This window comes from Apaloderma vittatum, unplaced genomic scaffold (assembly GCF_000703405.1).
Source record: "Apaloderma vittatum isolate BGI_N311 unplaced genomic scaffold, ASM70340v1 scaffold12656, whole genome shotgun sequence".
NCBI lineage: Eukaryota > Metazoa > Chordata > Aves > Trogoniformes > Trogonidae > Apaloderma > Apaloderma vittatum.
Window position 1 is genome coordinate 1 of NW_009723428.1, and position 17,739 is coordinate 17,739.

The window sequence follows — 17,739 nt, forward strand, 5'->3', positions numbered from 1 at the left end:
CAGCTGCTCTTTCTCTCTCTCTTCTTTCTCCCTCTTTCCCCTTTCTCCCTCTTTCCCCCTTCTCCCTCTTTCCCCCTTCTCTCTCTCTCCTCTTTCTCTCCTTTCTCTCGTCTTTCACTCTTCTTTCTCTCTCTCTCCTTTCTCTCTTTCTGTAAAGCTGGCCTTGCTGATCTCTGAAACCTACAGAACTCTTCCCTACCTCTGTTCATTTCTCAAAATATCTCTTTATTTCAGGCTTGCAGAAGGACCAGGCTGTGGAAGAGTTGTGCTTTTTTTTCTTAATCTATAAAAGAGAATTCTACCTGCAAATCTTGTATTTCTTTTATTAATAGGATTACTTTGGTTTGTTTGGTTTTCTAGGACAAACATTGCGCTTCTCTTTCTTTTGTGTCTGAAGCTACACATGCAGGCGCAAACACTTCTTCATGTTTTCTCAGCTTTCCAAAGGGTGCAAAGCCATTCTTCTAATTCCTTATGCAAAAACTGAGTTATAGAACACATATAGAATTATATATAATACACCTGGACAGGATCCTAGATTTGCCTTTGTCCAAAGACAACATCAACTCTGCAACTGTGTTTCCTGATGGAACTAAGATCTATTTGTGCAGTCTGAATTTTTTCGTCTTTTCACTTGCACAAGACAAAGAGAAATATTAATGCATTGTGAAAAAAAGTGCTGTTTTTAAGAGACTTGTGAAGATTTTATTTTTTATTTCAGATGGAATGGAATTATAAAAGCCAGGTGAAGTGTGTCAGGTTCCCAAAACAGCTCTTGCGGAGCAAATTGAGCACCTCGTATTTTGCTACTTAATGTACTGTTGAGTTGCAGTGTCTCTTTTGTAGAAATAAGCTGCTTCTGGGTTGTCTGTTTTTCATAAACCACCTGCACAAATGTATACCTTAATGGTATGAACTCAGAACGTGGTATCATCGCCAGGTCAGGGTTAGTGGGACAGAGAGTGTAACCTTTGCTTGTCTGCTGTCGCTGTCCTGATTATTTTTTTTCTTTCTAGAAGTGACGTTTGTCTCTGGTCTGAGCTATGGCTTTTCTGTTCTACCTAGATTTATATGTCAATGGAGGGTTTTGGAAGCTAGAAACACATGTGTAAATGTTCATTTTTACATGTAAATTAGTCCATAGGTAATTTTATGGTTTTAATCTCCTCTAGAAGCCTTAAAAATAACTTCTTTAGAAGCCTTGTACTTTGGATTGTGAATTACAAACAAGAAATAATTCCTAGTAATTCCTAATTGCTACTATCCTAAAAAATATTGTTAGGATCTGTTCACTATATAATCTAGCCATTTGTTTTACCATTTTATTTCTGTAGCTTATAAAAATGGAATTCAGGCTTTATCTTTATAAAAATAAAGCATAAGTAAATTTATGTATCATTGCTACGGTTCTGTGTTGGCTGTTACGTGCTGTTACCTGGCTGTTAGAACCCTTTCTTTCAAGGGTAGTTAGACATTTTGGGCTCAAATGTGGACCTAAGAATGCTTACAGAAGTTCAATTATTTCTTACTGGTCAAAATGTTTATTTAAGAATTGCTAATGTGTTGCTCACTGTAATTTTAAGCCTCTTAAAGAATCGCGAGTGCCGACTTTTATCTAGTAGGAGTAGTTTGCCGTGACAGCTCTCACTGCCTCAGGGTGAGAGCTCTGGTCCTGTGTAGGAAACAATTGAAGCATTTTCTTTCCTTCTTGACAGACACTGCCTGCAAGAACCGGCCCCTAGACCTCGTCTTCATCATCGACAGTTCCCGTAGTGTCTGACCTGAAGAGTTTGAGAAAGTGAAAATCTTTTTGTCAAAAATGATTGATACTCTGGACGTTGGTGAAAGAACAACCCGCGTAGCAGTGATGAATTACGCAAGCACTGTTAAGGTCGAGTTTCCCCTCCGGACCTACTTTGACAAAGCATCTATGAAGGAGGCTGTATCTCACATTGAGCCCTTGTCTGCTGGCACAATGACTGGCCTGGCCATCCAAACTGCCATGGATGAAGTCTTCACTGAGGAAATGGGCACTCGGCCAGCAACCTTCAATATCCCCAAGGTGGTCATTGTTGTGACAGATGGACGGCCACAAGACCAGGTTCAAGATGTGGCAGCAAGCGCCCGGACAGCTGGCATTGAGATCTATGCAGTTGGGGTAGACCGGGCAGACATGCAGTCCCTGAAGATCATGGCCAGCGAACCACTGGATGAACATGTCTTCTATGTAGAGACCTATGGTGTGATCGAAAAGCTGACGTCCAAATTCAGAGAGACTTTCTGTGGTAAGATGCTCAGTCCAAGAGTGTAGTGTAATTTGGCTCCTTTGGGCTCCTACTGTGGTTCCAATCCCTAAGAAAGAAGTTTTTCAGAAGTGTTATGTATCACATTTAAATATTTTCTTTGCCATCCGTTGGGCAAACAAGCCAACCCTTTTATTCAGTTCAAGGCCAAGTAATGGCCTTTTGTTTTGAATAGTGATCTTACCATGTAAGTACCAGACCCCATTTCAGTGGACCTTCTTGTGCAGTTGGTCTCAGACCAAGTCTCTGGTGCAAGACGTCTGGCCAGGATTCGGCTGGAGGTGTTTACTGAATTAGAGAGAGCGCACCCCAGAGCCGTGCAGTCTGCTCCTTTCTTTTCCCATCTCTCTAGTCAGCCAGGAGGGTGGAAACGTGGTGCTAAAGGGCTCCTTAGCTTCAGAATAGGAAAAACCAATGTGACAGGGGAACCACCATGCTAGCTTGAGAAGTTTGATGTGGGATGAAGTGCCCAAACACAACGGCAGGTCATCTCGGGATGAGCTTTCACTCTGCAGGCACTGCTGGGTTTTTTCAGTATGCTGGACTCACGCCTTTCTCTCTTGCTCTGCAACTTGATTTAGACAGGGAACTATGGGATGAGTTGAATTATCTTCACTCCTTCAGGGCTAGTCTTGTCAAAATGATGGATGTATATTTGGTTTGGGCTAGAACTCAGTAGCGATTTTGGGCCAGTGTGTGTTGTTATTGTCATTTACGGAAGAAAACTATCACGTATCTGAGGTGTTTAGAACTGCCTATACATAGCTATGACACAGCCCTACTCACAAAAATCATACGATGACTTTTTGACAGTTAAAATCTTGTATGCAGTAGATCTTTCTAATAATTTTCTCAGGAAACACTTGTAAAATAAGCCTCCAGCAACTGATGGGTAAAATCGGGTGTAAAGAACATTGTAAAAGAATAAAAATACCAGTATTACTTCATTATTTCAGATCCTTGCTAAGGATGACCACCATACCTTTGACTACGTTTAGAGTGAATAGACCTCTTTTTCTAGGTATGAAATAAATGTGTAGGACCATCTGTAGACAGGACACTTTGCCCAATAATTAACATAGGAAATGCCTTGAGGTTTGGCTTGACATCATGTTGTGTTGCTGATGCGACCAGATCCTCTCTCTGGTAACTGGAAGTGGGTAGAAGTGCCCACCTAGCTGGACAGGTATGTGTGCTGTGAACACAGCACAAATTTTCCACCTATGTTCTCTCCAAAGCAAGTCCTTTCATAGTACCAAAGAAAGATCTCTTGTTCTTAAGGGTGAACTTACTGTTTATTGTGCCAAAGCATAGAAATTATGACCCTCCTAAGCTGGAGGATAAACCAAAGCGAGCTCACACATAGACACTTCCAGTGTAACTCTGAGCTGCTTGCCTGGAATTTGTCAGAATCTGTGGGATTCAGAAACAGGAACAGAGCAAAGGGAATAGTTTTTAAAAAGGTTCCTACAAACCAAGTGAATCTAAGAGGGTCTTGTAAGACCGTGTAGGTAAACTGGGTCTTTTCCAGCTCCAGACTCCTTTTTGGTTGTAAATCTAGACTCGCCAGCGACAATTAGGATTTTCTTTGCTTTGACCAAGGCAAATACCTTTGTTTGTAGGGTGATGTGAAAACAGGAAAACTAATGGTCGGGGGCAAAATAATTGGCTAACATCAGGTTCTTAATACATTGAGAGTATCATTCAACATGAGACCATCCTGGAAATGGAAGATCTTACTGTTGACTTGGTGTCCAAGTCAGTGGAGGCTTGACTTCCCTACCACAAAAATCTGACCATTTGAGTCCGAGCTTCTCAGTTATACTTGAAAATATCACCTACAAATTTTCTTCCTAAGTCACGGAGATGAATTCTGTTACTCCCGAGGGTGTAGCAGAATGAAAAGATGCTGTCATGGTTTGAAATTTATTTTTACCAATGGAAAAACAAAATACGCTTTCTTTCAGCCTTATTTGGGGACATGTAAGTCTTCCATGTTTTAGAAAATGGGAAATGTTGCCTTGTATTCAGAAATACATGAGAAGATTCAAGCACTCTTGCTTCTTATTTCTTATCTTACCACTATTGCTTTGGAGTTTGATATTGTAACTGCTCATCTAAGTAAAGGCTCAGGTAATAACACACTTATCTTACCATTTTTCTGGTTTTAACTTTAATTTTCTCCTTTCTTTCCTTCCTTTCCCACTTTTTTTTTCCCCTTCTCACTTTTTTTCCTCTCTCCTTCCCTTTTTCCCCTCGTCTAAATTTAGTCATCTAAAAATTATCAAAGGTTAAGTGAATATCTAGTTTTCCTTTACAGTCTGTGGAGAGAAACAGGGACATCTTGACATGACCAGGGAAGCAGCAGATCCAAAGCTAAATATACTTGAGGAAAATTGGTCAGAAGTTACTCAGCTCTGTAGTTAGACCATCTGTGAAGGGAAGGACTGTCAGCACGCAGAGCGCATTGCAGACAGCACAGTGCACAACAGTCATGTTGTCCGCCCTGTCACCACAACACACTTCTGCCAGTTGCCGTCGATCCCGTTGCTTTTCGTATCGCTGTTCTCTGATGAGACAGCCTTATTGCTTGCTGAGGCATTAGTTAGTCCCCAAAACCCGAATCTTGTTTTGTAGTTTGCAGTGTCGGCTTCTCAGTTCCCTGAGGTTTGGATGTTATTTCTGTACTGTCCTTTAATTAGAAAGTTCACATGCCTGTAAAGCTTTCTAAGTGTAGAAACTTGCCTCCTTATCTTCTTTTTGCCTTGACTTTTTAAATCTGATGGATCAAGGCAGCTGCAGCCCCATATACCCATCTTGCACTGATGGGTTTCTTTGCTGGCTGACACATCTGGACTATCATTATGCAGACACTCTTTTCAACCCTGAGAAGACACTGTGTTATTCTAGTGCCTCTGAGTCACTTTTCCTCCTGGTCTTGGTGCACTTTCTGTTGCAATTTTCCTTTCCTTTTCCTTCTGCTTTCTGTTGCATTTCAGTTCACATGAGAGCTTTTTAAAAATCATAAATCAGACTTTGTGCCAGTGAACAGAAGACAGTAAGCTGCCAGACAGTGACTGATATGTTTTGAGATTATTTCAACAGGTTGTCTGTAAGAGATAAAGACTGGATACAAAGAGCCAGAAGGTCCTTTTCGTTGCCGAGTTCTCATTTCCAGTGTAGTGTTACTAAATGCTTAAAATCTCTCCCTGTTGCACCTTCTTCAGCTGATCTTGTCTTTCTGCCACCTCAGGTGGTGGCTTATTTCAGCGCCATCCTTCCAGCGTCATTTATTACCTCTTTCTTCTGGTTAAAAAATGATGCAAAAAGATGCCTGTAGCATATTGTGACAGTGACACAGCACTGACATTTACTACTTCTAATCCAGCAAACAGTGCAAGATGTACTTTTTGTAAGCATGAATTATTAATGATGTTTCTTCCCTTTGGGATGACTGAAATACCTTTTCGGTAAATGCCCTTTGTAGCTGCAAATGTGTGTGCACTTGGGACCCACGACTGCGAGCAGGTCTGTGTGAGTAACGGCGGATCCTACCTTTGTGATTGCTACGAAGGCTACGCTCTGAATACAGACAAGCGAACCTGCTCAGGTATTACTCCTTTGGTAAACGTGTCCAACTAGAAAAAAAAAAGAAAATCAATTTTTAACACTGCAATTGGATTTGAGAAGCTACTTGTCTGCTTCTGTTGAAACAGTGAACATCTATAATAAATCTAATAATAAACAATAAATAAAAGTCTGCTGCAAGCAATGGTGAGAAGTAGTTTGGTTCCATCACCAATCTTTTTATTATGCCTACAGATCCATTTGTTAGGGCTAAATGCCAAAAGAAAGTTCTCAGATACAGACACCGTATAGCTATTTTCTCCTACCACTTGCTCTAATCCTTCAATTACTGTTGCTCTTTCTGAGTTGATACCAAAGCAAAATATACTTGAAAATGGGTGTGTGCACTCCGTCCTAAACTACTTTTCATTGACAATTGTTTCTCTAACATGCATCTTGCAGCTGTGGACATGTGTGCACCTGGAAAGCACAAGTGTGAACAGGTCTGTGTGAGTAACAATGGATCCTATGTCTGTGAATGCTATGAAGGCTACACCCTCAATCCAGATACGAAGACTTGCTCAAGTAAGAATTAAAGGCCACTTTAATACATGAAACTCATGGAGACATGGACATTTTTTCTATGAGTTGCCCTCATATTTCAGAGATGCCCACCAGCACTGTGTCTCCAGTGGAGAGTGCAATTAGTCCATAAAGAACTTCAAATGATTTTCCCAAGTCCTCTCTATTTCTCCCGTTGAAACTCAAGGTTTTATACAGCTTGCTGCCCCTACTTCCAAAGTCATGCTGCGCTTATTATATAGCAAGCCGAGTCTTACAGTGGCATCAGCCTCTTCCTTTCCTACTCCTTGAACTGGTGTCCTGAGAAGTTAGTCTATTCTAAAAACTTCTTCCCCTGCAAATGCTTCTCTGGAGTTGTTTCGTTAAATCCAGGAGTTCTGAACAGCACCAGCTGTAGGGTAGCTATTTGATAACTAGTAAGTGCTGCCCTGCCTTGAGGGCACGTAAGCATTCTTCTCACTGAAATTTTTACTCTTCTTATTTCTGAAGAATCTCATAGTCGTCCTGAGTTTGGTTGGTTTTTTGTTTTGTTTTGTTTTGTTTTGTTTTTTCTTGCTAGGCTTTATATCTCTTTACAGTTTGATAGCATTTCTATATATCATGCCTGTTTTTTTGTGCCTGCCTTGAGCTCATGGATGAAAGCCTGAAGGTAAATTTGGATTCACCATAGTTACTGCTAGTATCGCAAGACACAGCGTACACCTTGACATGTGTCAAGTTACTGCTCATCTCGGGTCTGTTTTAGCTTCATCCTTACTGAGGATATTCAAGACTGTTAGAATTGCTGATGAAAATCAGAATTGCGTGAGATAGTGCATAGTAATATCTTGCAGTCCTGATAACTGCCTCCTCCATTAAATAATTAGTAACTGAATTCAGTTGTCTGCAGCATAATATAATAATGTAGTAGGACACTGGCCGAATCCTAATTAAATCCTATTTATAAACGTTGAAGCATTTAAAATGCCTGAGTGTCTGGGAAGGATTAACAGGTTTCTTTTCTAAAATGTGGTTCACCACAGCTGCGGACATGTGCGCCCCTGGAAGACATGACTGTGCACAAGTCTGCCTGAGTAATGATGGATCCTACAGCTGTGACTGCTATGAAGGATACACTCTGAATCCAGATAAGAAGACTTGCTCAGGTAAGACCTGACCAAGGAAATACTGTGTTTACTTAAAACAAGTCATTTTTAAATCGGGTTAATTTATGTTATTTTCTTCTGATAAATTAACCAAGAGTTTCTGTACAGCTCCTGAAAACACAGTGTAACTTTATTTCTTCCTGTGTCCAGTAATAATTTGACACCCATGACTCTTCTACAGTTGTGTGAAGCTTGTAATTGGTAAAATTAAAATGTGATTTGGCATTTCCCTGAGGACCTTACAGCATATTCACACCCGTGGAGCACAAATTGCTATTTCCACCTGAGAGAGGAGAAGGATCCTATATTTGGTGGGAATATGTGATATTTACTACCTGTGTCAGGAAACTCTTCAGCAAAGCAGCACAAGGGAATGAGATGAAGAAGAGCAAGGACTGTGCTGGGAGAGAGATTACAGCCTGTGTCACCACGAGTGTGATCACTCTTTCTGGTAGATGTGTTTGGACCTTAAAAGATGGTCCAGCTTTAGAGCTCTAGAAGATTGGGGGGAAATGTTCTTTCCCAGTGCTGTTCTCTTGTGGGGAATTGGAGCTGGTACTTAAGGACGTACATATACATACACAGCACTTACAAATTAATATATATTCTGTACTATTTTTACTCAATGAGGATTTGAACTTTTGCCTTCATTTCTCTGGGTGTCTCGCTGATGATATATTTAGGCAAAATCCTTTTTTCCACTTCCATCAATAATCCCTTTCCTTTTGACATTTTGTGTGACAAAGTGCTGAACCTGGGCTTCCAATTCCAGGAGGCTCCCAGGCAAATCTCTCAAATTCAGTTATACATCTCGCATCTCAAAAAGGTGAAGCCAGAGGGCCTCAGTATTTCCTCCTGCCTCATTTAGGAGCTGATTTTGTAAATATAGTTCCTAAGATTAACTCTTCCATGGCCCCATGTGTTGCCTGATCTAGTCGAGAGGTGGCATCCCTGGTGGCAGGGAGGCTGGATTAAAATGATCTCTAAGGTCCCTTCCAGCTTAGGCCATTCTCTGATTCTATGATTATATAGACACAATAAATATCTGTGAGGCAGTGTGAATTCAGTTAGGCATCCTCTTTGGGAGTCCAGTCCTGAACCTCCTTTCATAGCACTGATTCTCCCCCTACCTAGTCAACTTGCAGATTATTTCCCTAACATGCTTGGTTTTTTTTCTCTTTGAAATCTAATTTTGCAGTAGGCTGCTAATGATTTCTCAACCATCCAGATCTTCATGATATAATAATAAAAGAAGGCTCTCTCCTGGACCTAGACTACTTTTTCTTGTGTTCTTTCTTTTTCTTTCTTCCTTGCTTTTGTTCTTTCTCTTTCTTTCTTTCTTTCTGTCTGTCTTTCATCTCTCCTTGTGCCTTACTAAACCTCCTTCTTGCAAAGATATCCAAATATAGGAACTCCTCCTCAGCTTGGCCTTTCAGAGTTGATGTGTTAAATTTGGCAGAAAACATCAGCTTCACACATCAAGTGCCCACTTTGTAACTGGCAGTGGGTGCCACGTCTCTTTTTTTTTTTTTTCAGAGCCATGTATACTCTTCTGTTTATGGTCTTTTCACTTCGTAAAACCGTGTCATCCAACTCAGAGCTGGAATAATGCCAAACAGTCTCTTAAAATCCAGATATTTGTTCTCTGAAATTCCTTTGGATAATTATTTTGTAACTAGGTCACTGCTAGTTCAGTTCCTTTTGTGGTCCTTACAAATGCAAAAAAAAAGTGCCACCAGCGTTCCAAAATGCGTATCAATTTTGTGATGTCCATAGCCAGACAAAAATACATGGTTAATAGCCTGCTGACATGCAATAAACACACCCTGGTTTGAATCCAAATGAAGGTATGTTTGCCGATGGGTATTACTAACATCAACTAAACTGAAGTTTGAGTATTGATTAATATTCTTCTCTTCTCAAATGCCTTCCTCAGCTGCCGATATGTGTGCACCTGGACGGCACGACTGTGAGCAGGTCTGCGTGAGGGACGATTTGTTTTATACCTGTGACTGCTACCAAGGCTACACCCTGAATCCAGACAAGAAGACTTGCTCAAGTAAGAGCAGATTGCTGTTCCCTATTCCCCCTCTACCCTCCTCGGATAAGTACACACATTGAAATAGCTCTCGTTAGCAGGTTGATGTATTTGGATATGTCTGAGAAACTTAGACATGCATTCAAGTGTTATAAGACAGCTCTATGTCACTCTCCCTTTTCCAAGTGGAGTAATATTTAGTTATGAAATATTTCACATGCAACAATGCTAGTAACTGCTTATCATCATATAACCAAGGCCTTCACTGTATTTAAAAATAATAATAATTATGGAACACTCAGCAAACCCAGAACTGAGAAATAATTGACAAGAGGGAGAGCTGGGGTTAGTCACACAGTCACACACTTTGCAGTACTGTGGAAACTGCGAACCACCCTGCAGGAGGCAGCCTGAAGTGATGCCCTGCCCTCCAGGTTAAATTTTGGTTTTTGCTGTTTGTTTCTTTAGCTTCCCAGCAACTCTGTGTTAGAGTAAAAATGTAATGATTTCAGAAGTGTTTCTTTCCTTCCTGGCCTTCTTGCTGTAAAGTTGTTGTGTACTATAAAAATCTTCCTAGAAGTGTTTGCACGTGATCTGGCACTTCACGTCTGGTGAGGTGAGGCAGCTGCGGGTGGGGCGAGCACGGACGGGACAAAGTAAGGAGGGAGAGAGAGACCCCAGTAAAGCCATGAGTTCATCTCACTGCTCCAAGGCCAGAGCAGTTACACATCGCAGTAGTTCCTGGTGAGATTCATGTGGGATGGGCTTCCAGTGTGGAAAAGCATTGCCACTGGGAAGCATTAAAGACCAGGTATCTTAGTTTTGGTTAACTGTTTTGTCCAAAATGCATTGTGTAGGAACTGATTTATGTGCACCAGGAAGGCATGACTGTGAGCAAGTCTGTGTGAGTAATGGTGGATTACATACCTGTAACTGCTATGAAGGCTTTACCTTAAATCCAGACAAGAAAACCTGCTCAAGTAGTAATTTAATGTTTTTTATTTCTGGATATATTTATTGAAGTACTTCTCTTTAATCAGTACCCACCTTTAATCAGTGTGAGAAATGCTCTGTCAGCTCACAAACTCCCTGAAAGTATAATCCCTTTTCATCTTTTATGCCTGTTTCCACTAATGTTTTGAGCTAATTTGATCCTTCTTGTTTGGTTGTAACAGGTGTTTTATTTAAAATTACAGTTGACTCCTACCTATCACAACACACTTAAGGACTTCGGTGTATTTAAAAAAAAATCTTATAATCTGCATTTTCTTATGAAATGGAAGTAACTGGGGGATTGGCATGGCAGGGTTCTTGGGCATCTGTCTCGGGGACATGGGACTCGGCTGTGTACCAGTATTCAAAAGATGATGAGGGGCCAGAGGGGAAGAGAGCCGGTGTCAGAAGAACTAGTGCCACGCTAAACCGTGTGTTCTTGTCCATTCCTCCACACTGAGTGGGACAGGCATGAACTCACCAACTGTTTTTCCTTCAGACGGGCAATAATGGCATCAACTGTCGGCAGAACCTCTACACTAGCGAAGCAGAATCATAAGTACAGTTGGATTGGAAGTGACCTCAAGACTCCGATCTCTGGTTCAGAGCAGGAATAACTTGCCATTTCACCAAGTGGCTGAGGACGCTGTGTAAGAGTGAAGTAATATGCAAAAATAGTGACTTTTTGTAGATCTGGACTTCTTAAACATAAATGCAGTGCAAAAATACAGCTCTAGCACGTTTTGTGTGACTTGTTGGTCATCCCAGTGGCAACAAGAGTGTCTGAGATTTTGAATATCAAATACTGGAAGACTCTAAATTTCACAGGACTGTAGAAGAATTCAGGGTACTCATGGGCAGTTGCCAAAGCTGGTTGGAAAAGTAGTTTTTTTAAAAAGAGACATAATCCAAGGAGGATCTGTATCTGTCATTGGAAAATTTAAATGCAAACATAAAAAATTAACTGGCTGTTGGTTGGAAACCAACCATGCTGGTGTGATATTTTGGACTGGCCTTCCTCCAGCTGACTTTCGAACAGCTCTCCTTTGTACATTGACCATAAAGCTGGTGGAACATTTCAAGGAAGGGAGCTGAACAAATACAGGCTCAGTGGAATCAAAGAGACACCGGTTTCAACATTGGCTCTAAGACAAATGAATTTCTGCACTGCTAGAAATGGATCTGTTCATAGATTTTGCAGTTTCCCTGCAAAATGGAAATATCAATGGCATGACTGATAAACAAAAAAAAGAAACCAAAACAATTCAGAAAAAAAGAGAAATTGTATCCAGCTATATTATTTCCACTGTTTTACTGTTATAATGCCTATATAATTTATTTGGCACCAATCAGTTATGCATTTATATATCTACACAAAAAATAATTTAATAACCTGCTTTCATTGCCTTTGCAAGCAATGTAAAAAACATGTATAAAGAGACATGTTGAAATGGTACTTCATAATTGTAGGCCCTCTTTTAAGAAGGTTCTGCCTTTGGAAGCTTATTATTCTGGTCTCAGATGTAATTTCACTACAGTATCCGGACTTCAGTAGCTGTTGATATGTTCGTACTTAGCCTGCAGCAAGTGGTGCAGCTTGCCTTAACTCCTATTTTCTTTACAGTGTCGGTGAGGTTAAATTGCCTCTCTTGTAGCCAAGAACTCAGCCTAGGAACAGATTCAGTGGAACCACTGTGGAATATGGCAATGCTTGTTTTCTATTTTTTAAGAGACTGATGACTTTTCTGTCTATCTGATGCTGCTCCATTAATATTGCTGTGCCTTTCCACTAGATTTTAAATTCATTTGGGCCTATTTGAATGTTGTTGTTCCCTCCATCCATATTCATATGATGTTGGAAGGGACTTGCGTACACACCTCTTGAATTGAAAATGATACCCCCTGTGCAACCATGTTGCCAATGTTACAAACCAGGAGTATTTATGGGGTGATACACATGGATGATTTAGCTGAGCCTCTACTGCTCAGTACTAAAAATGAATACACGTGTTCCTGCTTTCATTTCTGTGTTATTTACCAAGTGGTAAATTCAATTCTTCTATTTGCTTCCCAAGCTGAGACTTAGGTATATAAATTCCACCCTCATCTCAGAAATCTTCTATTTTCTGATACTGGCCAACTCTTTATGTGTCTCCTCAAATCACTTCGTGCCTTCCTGCCTGGCTTGCAAAACTCCTGGAGGCTTAACTTTGGACTAATGCATTCTCAGGGGTGCTGTGTTTGGAAGTGATGGTACCCCTAATGCCACTACAATCCAGCTGTGACATGGAAGCAACCTTGATTTTGTATAGATAAATAGACTTAGATTCTATTTAGATACATTTAGATAAGTGGAAGAAATCCTTTAGTAGGAGGGTGGTGAGATAGTGGAACAGGTTGCCCAGAGACACTGTGGATGCCTCATCCCTGGAAGTGTTCAAGGTTGGATGGGGCTTTGAGCAATCTGATCTAATGAAAGATGTCCCTGCTCGCTGCAGGAATGTTGGACTAGACGATCTTTGAAGGTCCCTTCCAACCCAAACCATTCTGTGATTCTGTCATTCTTCTGAAGAGAAGCCCAACAAGTTAGTCATGGTCAAAGTTAAATGCACTGAATTGAATGGATTCTGTTTACAGTGATGCCAGTGGCTTTCCTGTGTGGACAGTCAAAGAACTACTTACAAGACAGAGACCTGGACTGCAGGTTCTTTTCAGTCTGCATGGCCTGAACGTGCTCATTCTACTTACCAGGGCACCCAGCCTTTTGGGCTGGGGGATATTCTGGATGAGAGGGAGAGCAAAGAGGCGAAGGGAAGATTCACTCTGGTCTAGCAATTACAGTTGTTGGGGGAGGCTGGCTGGTCCCTATACGCAGGCCTCTTCTATTTTGCTCAATAACGGCCCAATTTAAAGAGTGCAGAGGATCTAGGTAGGCAGGTGAGGAACTCCCTGCTCTGCCTCCTCCCCGCCTAGAGTTGAGCTCTCTTGCCTGTCCTGCTTCGGGACTCTGACGCTCAGGTCTCTGGCTACACACCGGCCCCTGCTCACTGACGTCCCTCCTGCCCGACTGCCCTGGGGTGCAGTGGTTGCTGTAGTCTCACAGCATGGATTTAACTCCCTTTGCAGAATCAAGCATTCTCCTAGGATTTAAATGTTTGATATTTGTCATAAATATTCTAAATGCTCTTTTCTCCCTTAGGAGCTGTAACGAGCAGTCTTGTAACAACTGAAGAGTCCTGTAAGTGTGAAGCCATAGCTGCCCTGCAGGACTCGGTCACCTCACGCCTTGAAGCTCTGTCCACAAAATATATCCTTTTTCTTACTTGATCTTCTGTATTCAGCTCTTTACTGGTATTTTAGAAGTAGCTGCTTTGATATAAGCCAGGCAAGGAATATCCCTCAAAACAGAAAGAATTTCACGGTGATTTTAGAAATGTTGTGCAGCAAAATCTTGGTTGTTGCAAATACCACTGTGTTTTCATATTTCATTGAAGGGCTACAGGATACAGATAAAATGCTTATGCCCACATCCACTAGATTATATAGACTACGTTGAACCCCAAGCACTGCTCTATTCAAAATTCATCTGTATGATTCATACTATGAAAGCAGATGCTCAGTTTTGAGACCTCCTATCACGTCCCAAAATTTTCAAGGCAGCTTCACGGGCAGCATGACAATGGTCCCATTAGCTGTGACGTTCCTCTGCATCCCACCTCCGCAGGCAGGCACAGTCCCAAGCGATTTTCATGCAACACCACCTTCTCCGCGAAAATGTGCTAACCTATTAATATCCAGCTACTGAGGTATATGAGAACGGGAGAGCGGTGAGGCAGGGTGCTGAGGCTGGAGGCACTGGGCAAATCCTGTGTCCACGGGGTGGGTACCAGCTGCGCTGGAATTTGCCGGCTTTGTTTGCTGCAGCACAGGGCCTGCGGCAGCAAAATGCGGTCAGACCCCCGATCAGACATTTGGCAAACATGTGGGAGAGGAAAAAAGAGAAAAAGAGAGAGTGGTGAACTCTGTGGTACCACAGCAAACCTGAATGGTGGAATAAATGCCCTCAGGTGGCACAGCAGGAGCTAATAACTGGAAGTTAAGGTTGGGTGAGAGATGATTGAATACAAGGCACAATTTTTAGAAGCGACAGTGGTTGATGACTGTGACAATTTACTGAGACTTTCATCACTGGAAATTTTTGAGACTGCATGCTTTTTTCTGTAAAAGGTGTTCTTGTTCAAATAGGAATTGATTTAGAGGAGCACTACAGCAGTGGCTGTCATCCTGATCCCAGGGGCTTCAAAATCAAGAAAGAGTGGGGTATTTAGGATTGTCAAAGGAATGCTCTGCAATAAAAGTTTCATACGTTAACCTGTCATTTATACAGATAAATGAATTTTTCAGTTCACCAAAGTTTCCGAAGGTGAAATGAAAACTTGTACCAAGGACACAAAATTCTCCCAGCTCTTGAATAAAAATTCATAGTTATTTTTGTAAGATCTAATTGCAAATCCCTCTTCTTGCAGTGTGCTTGGAGCTCAGTTTATCTGCCTGGGAAAGGTGAAGGGAAGACTCTGATTTTCCTTGGATTATAACGTACAGTTGCAGGGAAACTAAGTAGTTAAAACTGAACACCAGGATCATTAAAACTGTAATGTCATCTTGAACAGTAGCACATCCTTCAGAGAACAATCTTTCTGCCCAGAAGAGCTAATGTTAGACAAGAAAATGCTGCGCGTTTGTGTTAGGAATATACGTAACACTGAAAGAAAGCCTCAGTTCTTTGTAATAATTTTTTTGGTGGGCAATTTGTATCCCTGGCATCCTTTTGAGGCAACTCAGAAAAAGCAGCAGAGATAATTATCTGCTGCTCCTCAGCCCTCAATGTCACTTCGTCCAACTCCTTCTAAGTAATTAGGGTTGTTGAGATCATTTGAGAAGTTGCCAGACATTGACAGATCTCTAAAATGATTTGAAATCTCTGTTTCAGGCATGTATTGATCTCATTTAGAAAACAGACAGTGTGTTGAAAATGCAGCAATGAGAAAGATTATAAATAAAACACACCTTAGAGCCACTTGTTTTATTGCCCTTAACGACTGACCACTAGATGAAGTGTCTGAGAAGCTGCAGGTGTATCAAGACAGACAGCAGGTTGTCTGAGCTATCATTTCTACTTAATTTTAAGATAACCTTTCAGAATCAAGCCTTTTTATTGTGTTCAGCAAGCTTTATTTGGTTGCACAGTTCACAATACAGCAGCTGATATGTTAGTACTGACAAATGTCAAGAAGACTTCAGGAAGTCAAGTCTTGAAAATGCAGTGACCCTGAGGATCTTCATGGACAGTCACTTTGTAACCATAAAGTTACCTATGCCTGCTGTGCTGTGGTTTGTACTACAAGTAGGACAGCAGGTACCGCTTCTCCGTAGTAACTGCATTTTTATTTTGTTATCTAAAAGTAAACACAGGAAAAAAAAAAGTAATGAATACAGTATATCACATTATATCAAACTGTGAAAAGGTCAAGGCCGAGTAAAAACTGTGCCTATGTCTTCTGTTCATTAAATGGGAAACTAAGCTGGGGTCTTGTAACTTATTTTAATAAAATAAAGTATTATATGCACACTGATGTTGGAAGTTTTTTTGCATAAAGTGTAAGGATGTGTTTTACGAAAAAGAAAGAAGAATTTAACAAAAACAGGGAGACAGAACCTCAAAGATAAAGGAGGCATAAAACCACAAAATTAGATTATACTATCCCCAAGTCACACAGTTGGAAAAATAACTGATTTTAAAGCCTGCAGGTCCTTGTTGATATAGATAAAAGGTTTAACAGTAATTTCAAGTATTAATAATGTTTAGAACTCAGAAGGATTAAAGATGTCTTCCAATTTAAGGGTTTTATGCTGCAATATTTACTTTGGTTGTCATACCACTGACTTTACTGAGATTACGTGTGTCAGCTGGGCTTGTGGGATAAAACACATAAACTAACAATTAAAAAAATTAATTTTTAAAGGAATCCACCCATTTTGCACACTCGGCATTTATAATCATCCAAATACTTGAGAAACTATATTTAAATAAATTTGAAGATGGAGACAAAATTATAACTATTATTATTTTTTTTTGGAATTGAAAAATCCAACACATTTTCAAGAGCTTTGCAATATAATTACACAAAATATTATATCAGTAGCTAGTATGCCAAAGACTTAATATAGAGGATATCTGTTCTTGCTTCACACACTGCACATAATAGTTATAAATAACTGCAAGGAAAATTGGTGGACAGAAGCTCAGTTATCTTCTCCACTGCGTATGCGAGTGAGACTTCAGGTACGTCACACAGTAATGTTAAGCGAAAAAGTAATACTAAATAGCACAGGTGAACATGGAACACAGCTTCATCAGGGGCTGAAACCGAAACTATAAACTCTCCAAGACTGCTGGGTTGGTCTGTGGTTGATATTTTGTGATGTGTCCCCGCTGATGCTAATTTGCTGTGGTTCAATTAAAGTTAGCATGGGACACCCTGGCTATGCTACACTCGCTTTCCCAAAGTGGCGTGTACACATATTTTTTTCTGTAAATGAGTTTTATATCCAGCACTTTACTTTGCTTACTTTTGTGTCTTCTGCTCAGACATGGGTATTATACAAAGATTTATAGGGCCAGAATATGCCTTGGCCTCTGTAACTGGCGAGAATAAACAAGTTGTAAATCTAACACAAGTTTTTTCAACTTCTTGGCAGTGGGGACTGGATGACATCAGTCCCATTTACACTAAGGCCAGTTGTCAGATGAGATGTGTGTTTTTTATACAATAGTGGAAAATTGTCCTGGAGGCCAGATGTGTCTTGCAAGCTGGGCAGGCTTTGTTTCAAGCATTAGTATTGAAAACTCCACTTTACATTACAAATTATAGTATTTGCATTCAATTCCTCTGAGCAATTATCTTGTCTCACTTTTTAAGCACCAGATAAAATTCCAACATGATGCAAGTGATTTTTTTAAAATAGGACATACCAGCATATCTTGTTGACTAAGCATTTTAATTTTAAATATAGATGTACTTTTTGATATAGAAAGACTAATTGTACTATT

The 17,739-nt window shown here is 40.6% G+C and overlaps 1 protein-coding gene across 1 annotated transcript; it reads left to right on the forward strand.

The window, feature by feature from the left end:
• Window positions 1-1,680: 1,680 nt before the first annotated feature.
• MATN3 (matrilin 3) lies at window positions 1,681-15,791 on the forward strand (the record flags this gene model as incomplete). Its single annotated transcript, XM_009872123.1, is given in 7 exon segments — window positions 1,681-2,285; window positions 5,791-5,913; window positions 6,333-6,455; window positions 7,475-7,597; window positions 9,534-9,656; window positions 13,828-13,935; window positions 15,736-15,791. Coding segments are annotated over 7 exon segments (1,261 nt in total), but the record flags the coding sequence as incomplete, so codon positions are not given.
• Between the last annotated feature and the right edge of the window lie 1,948 nt (window positions 15,792-17,739).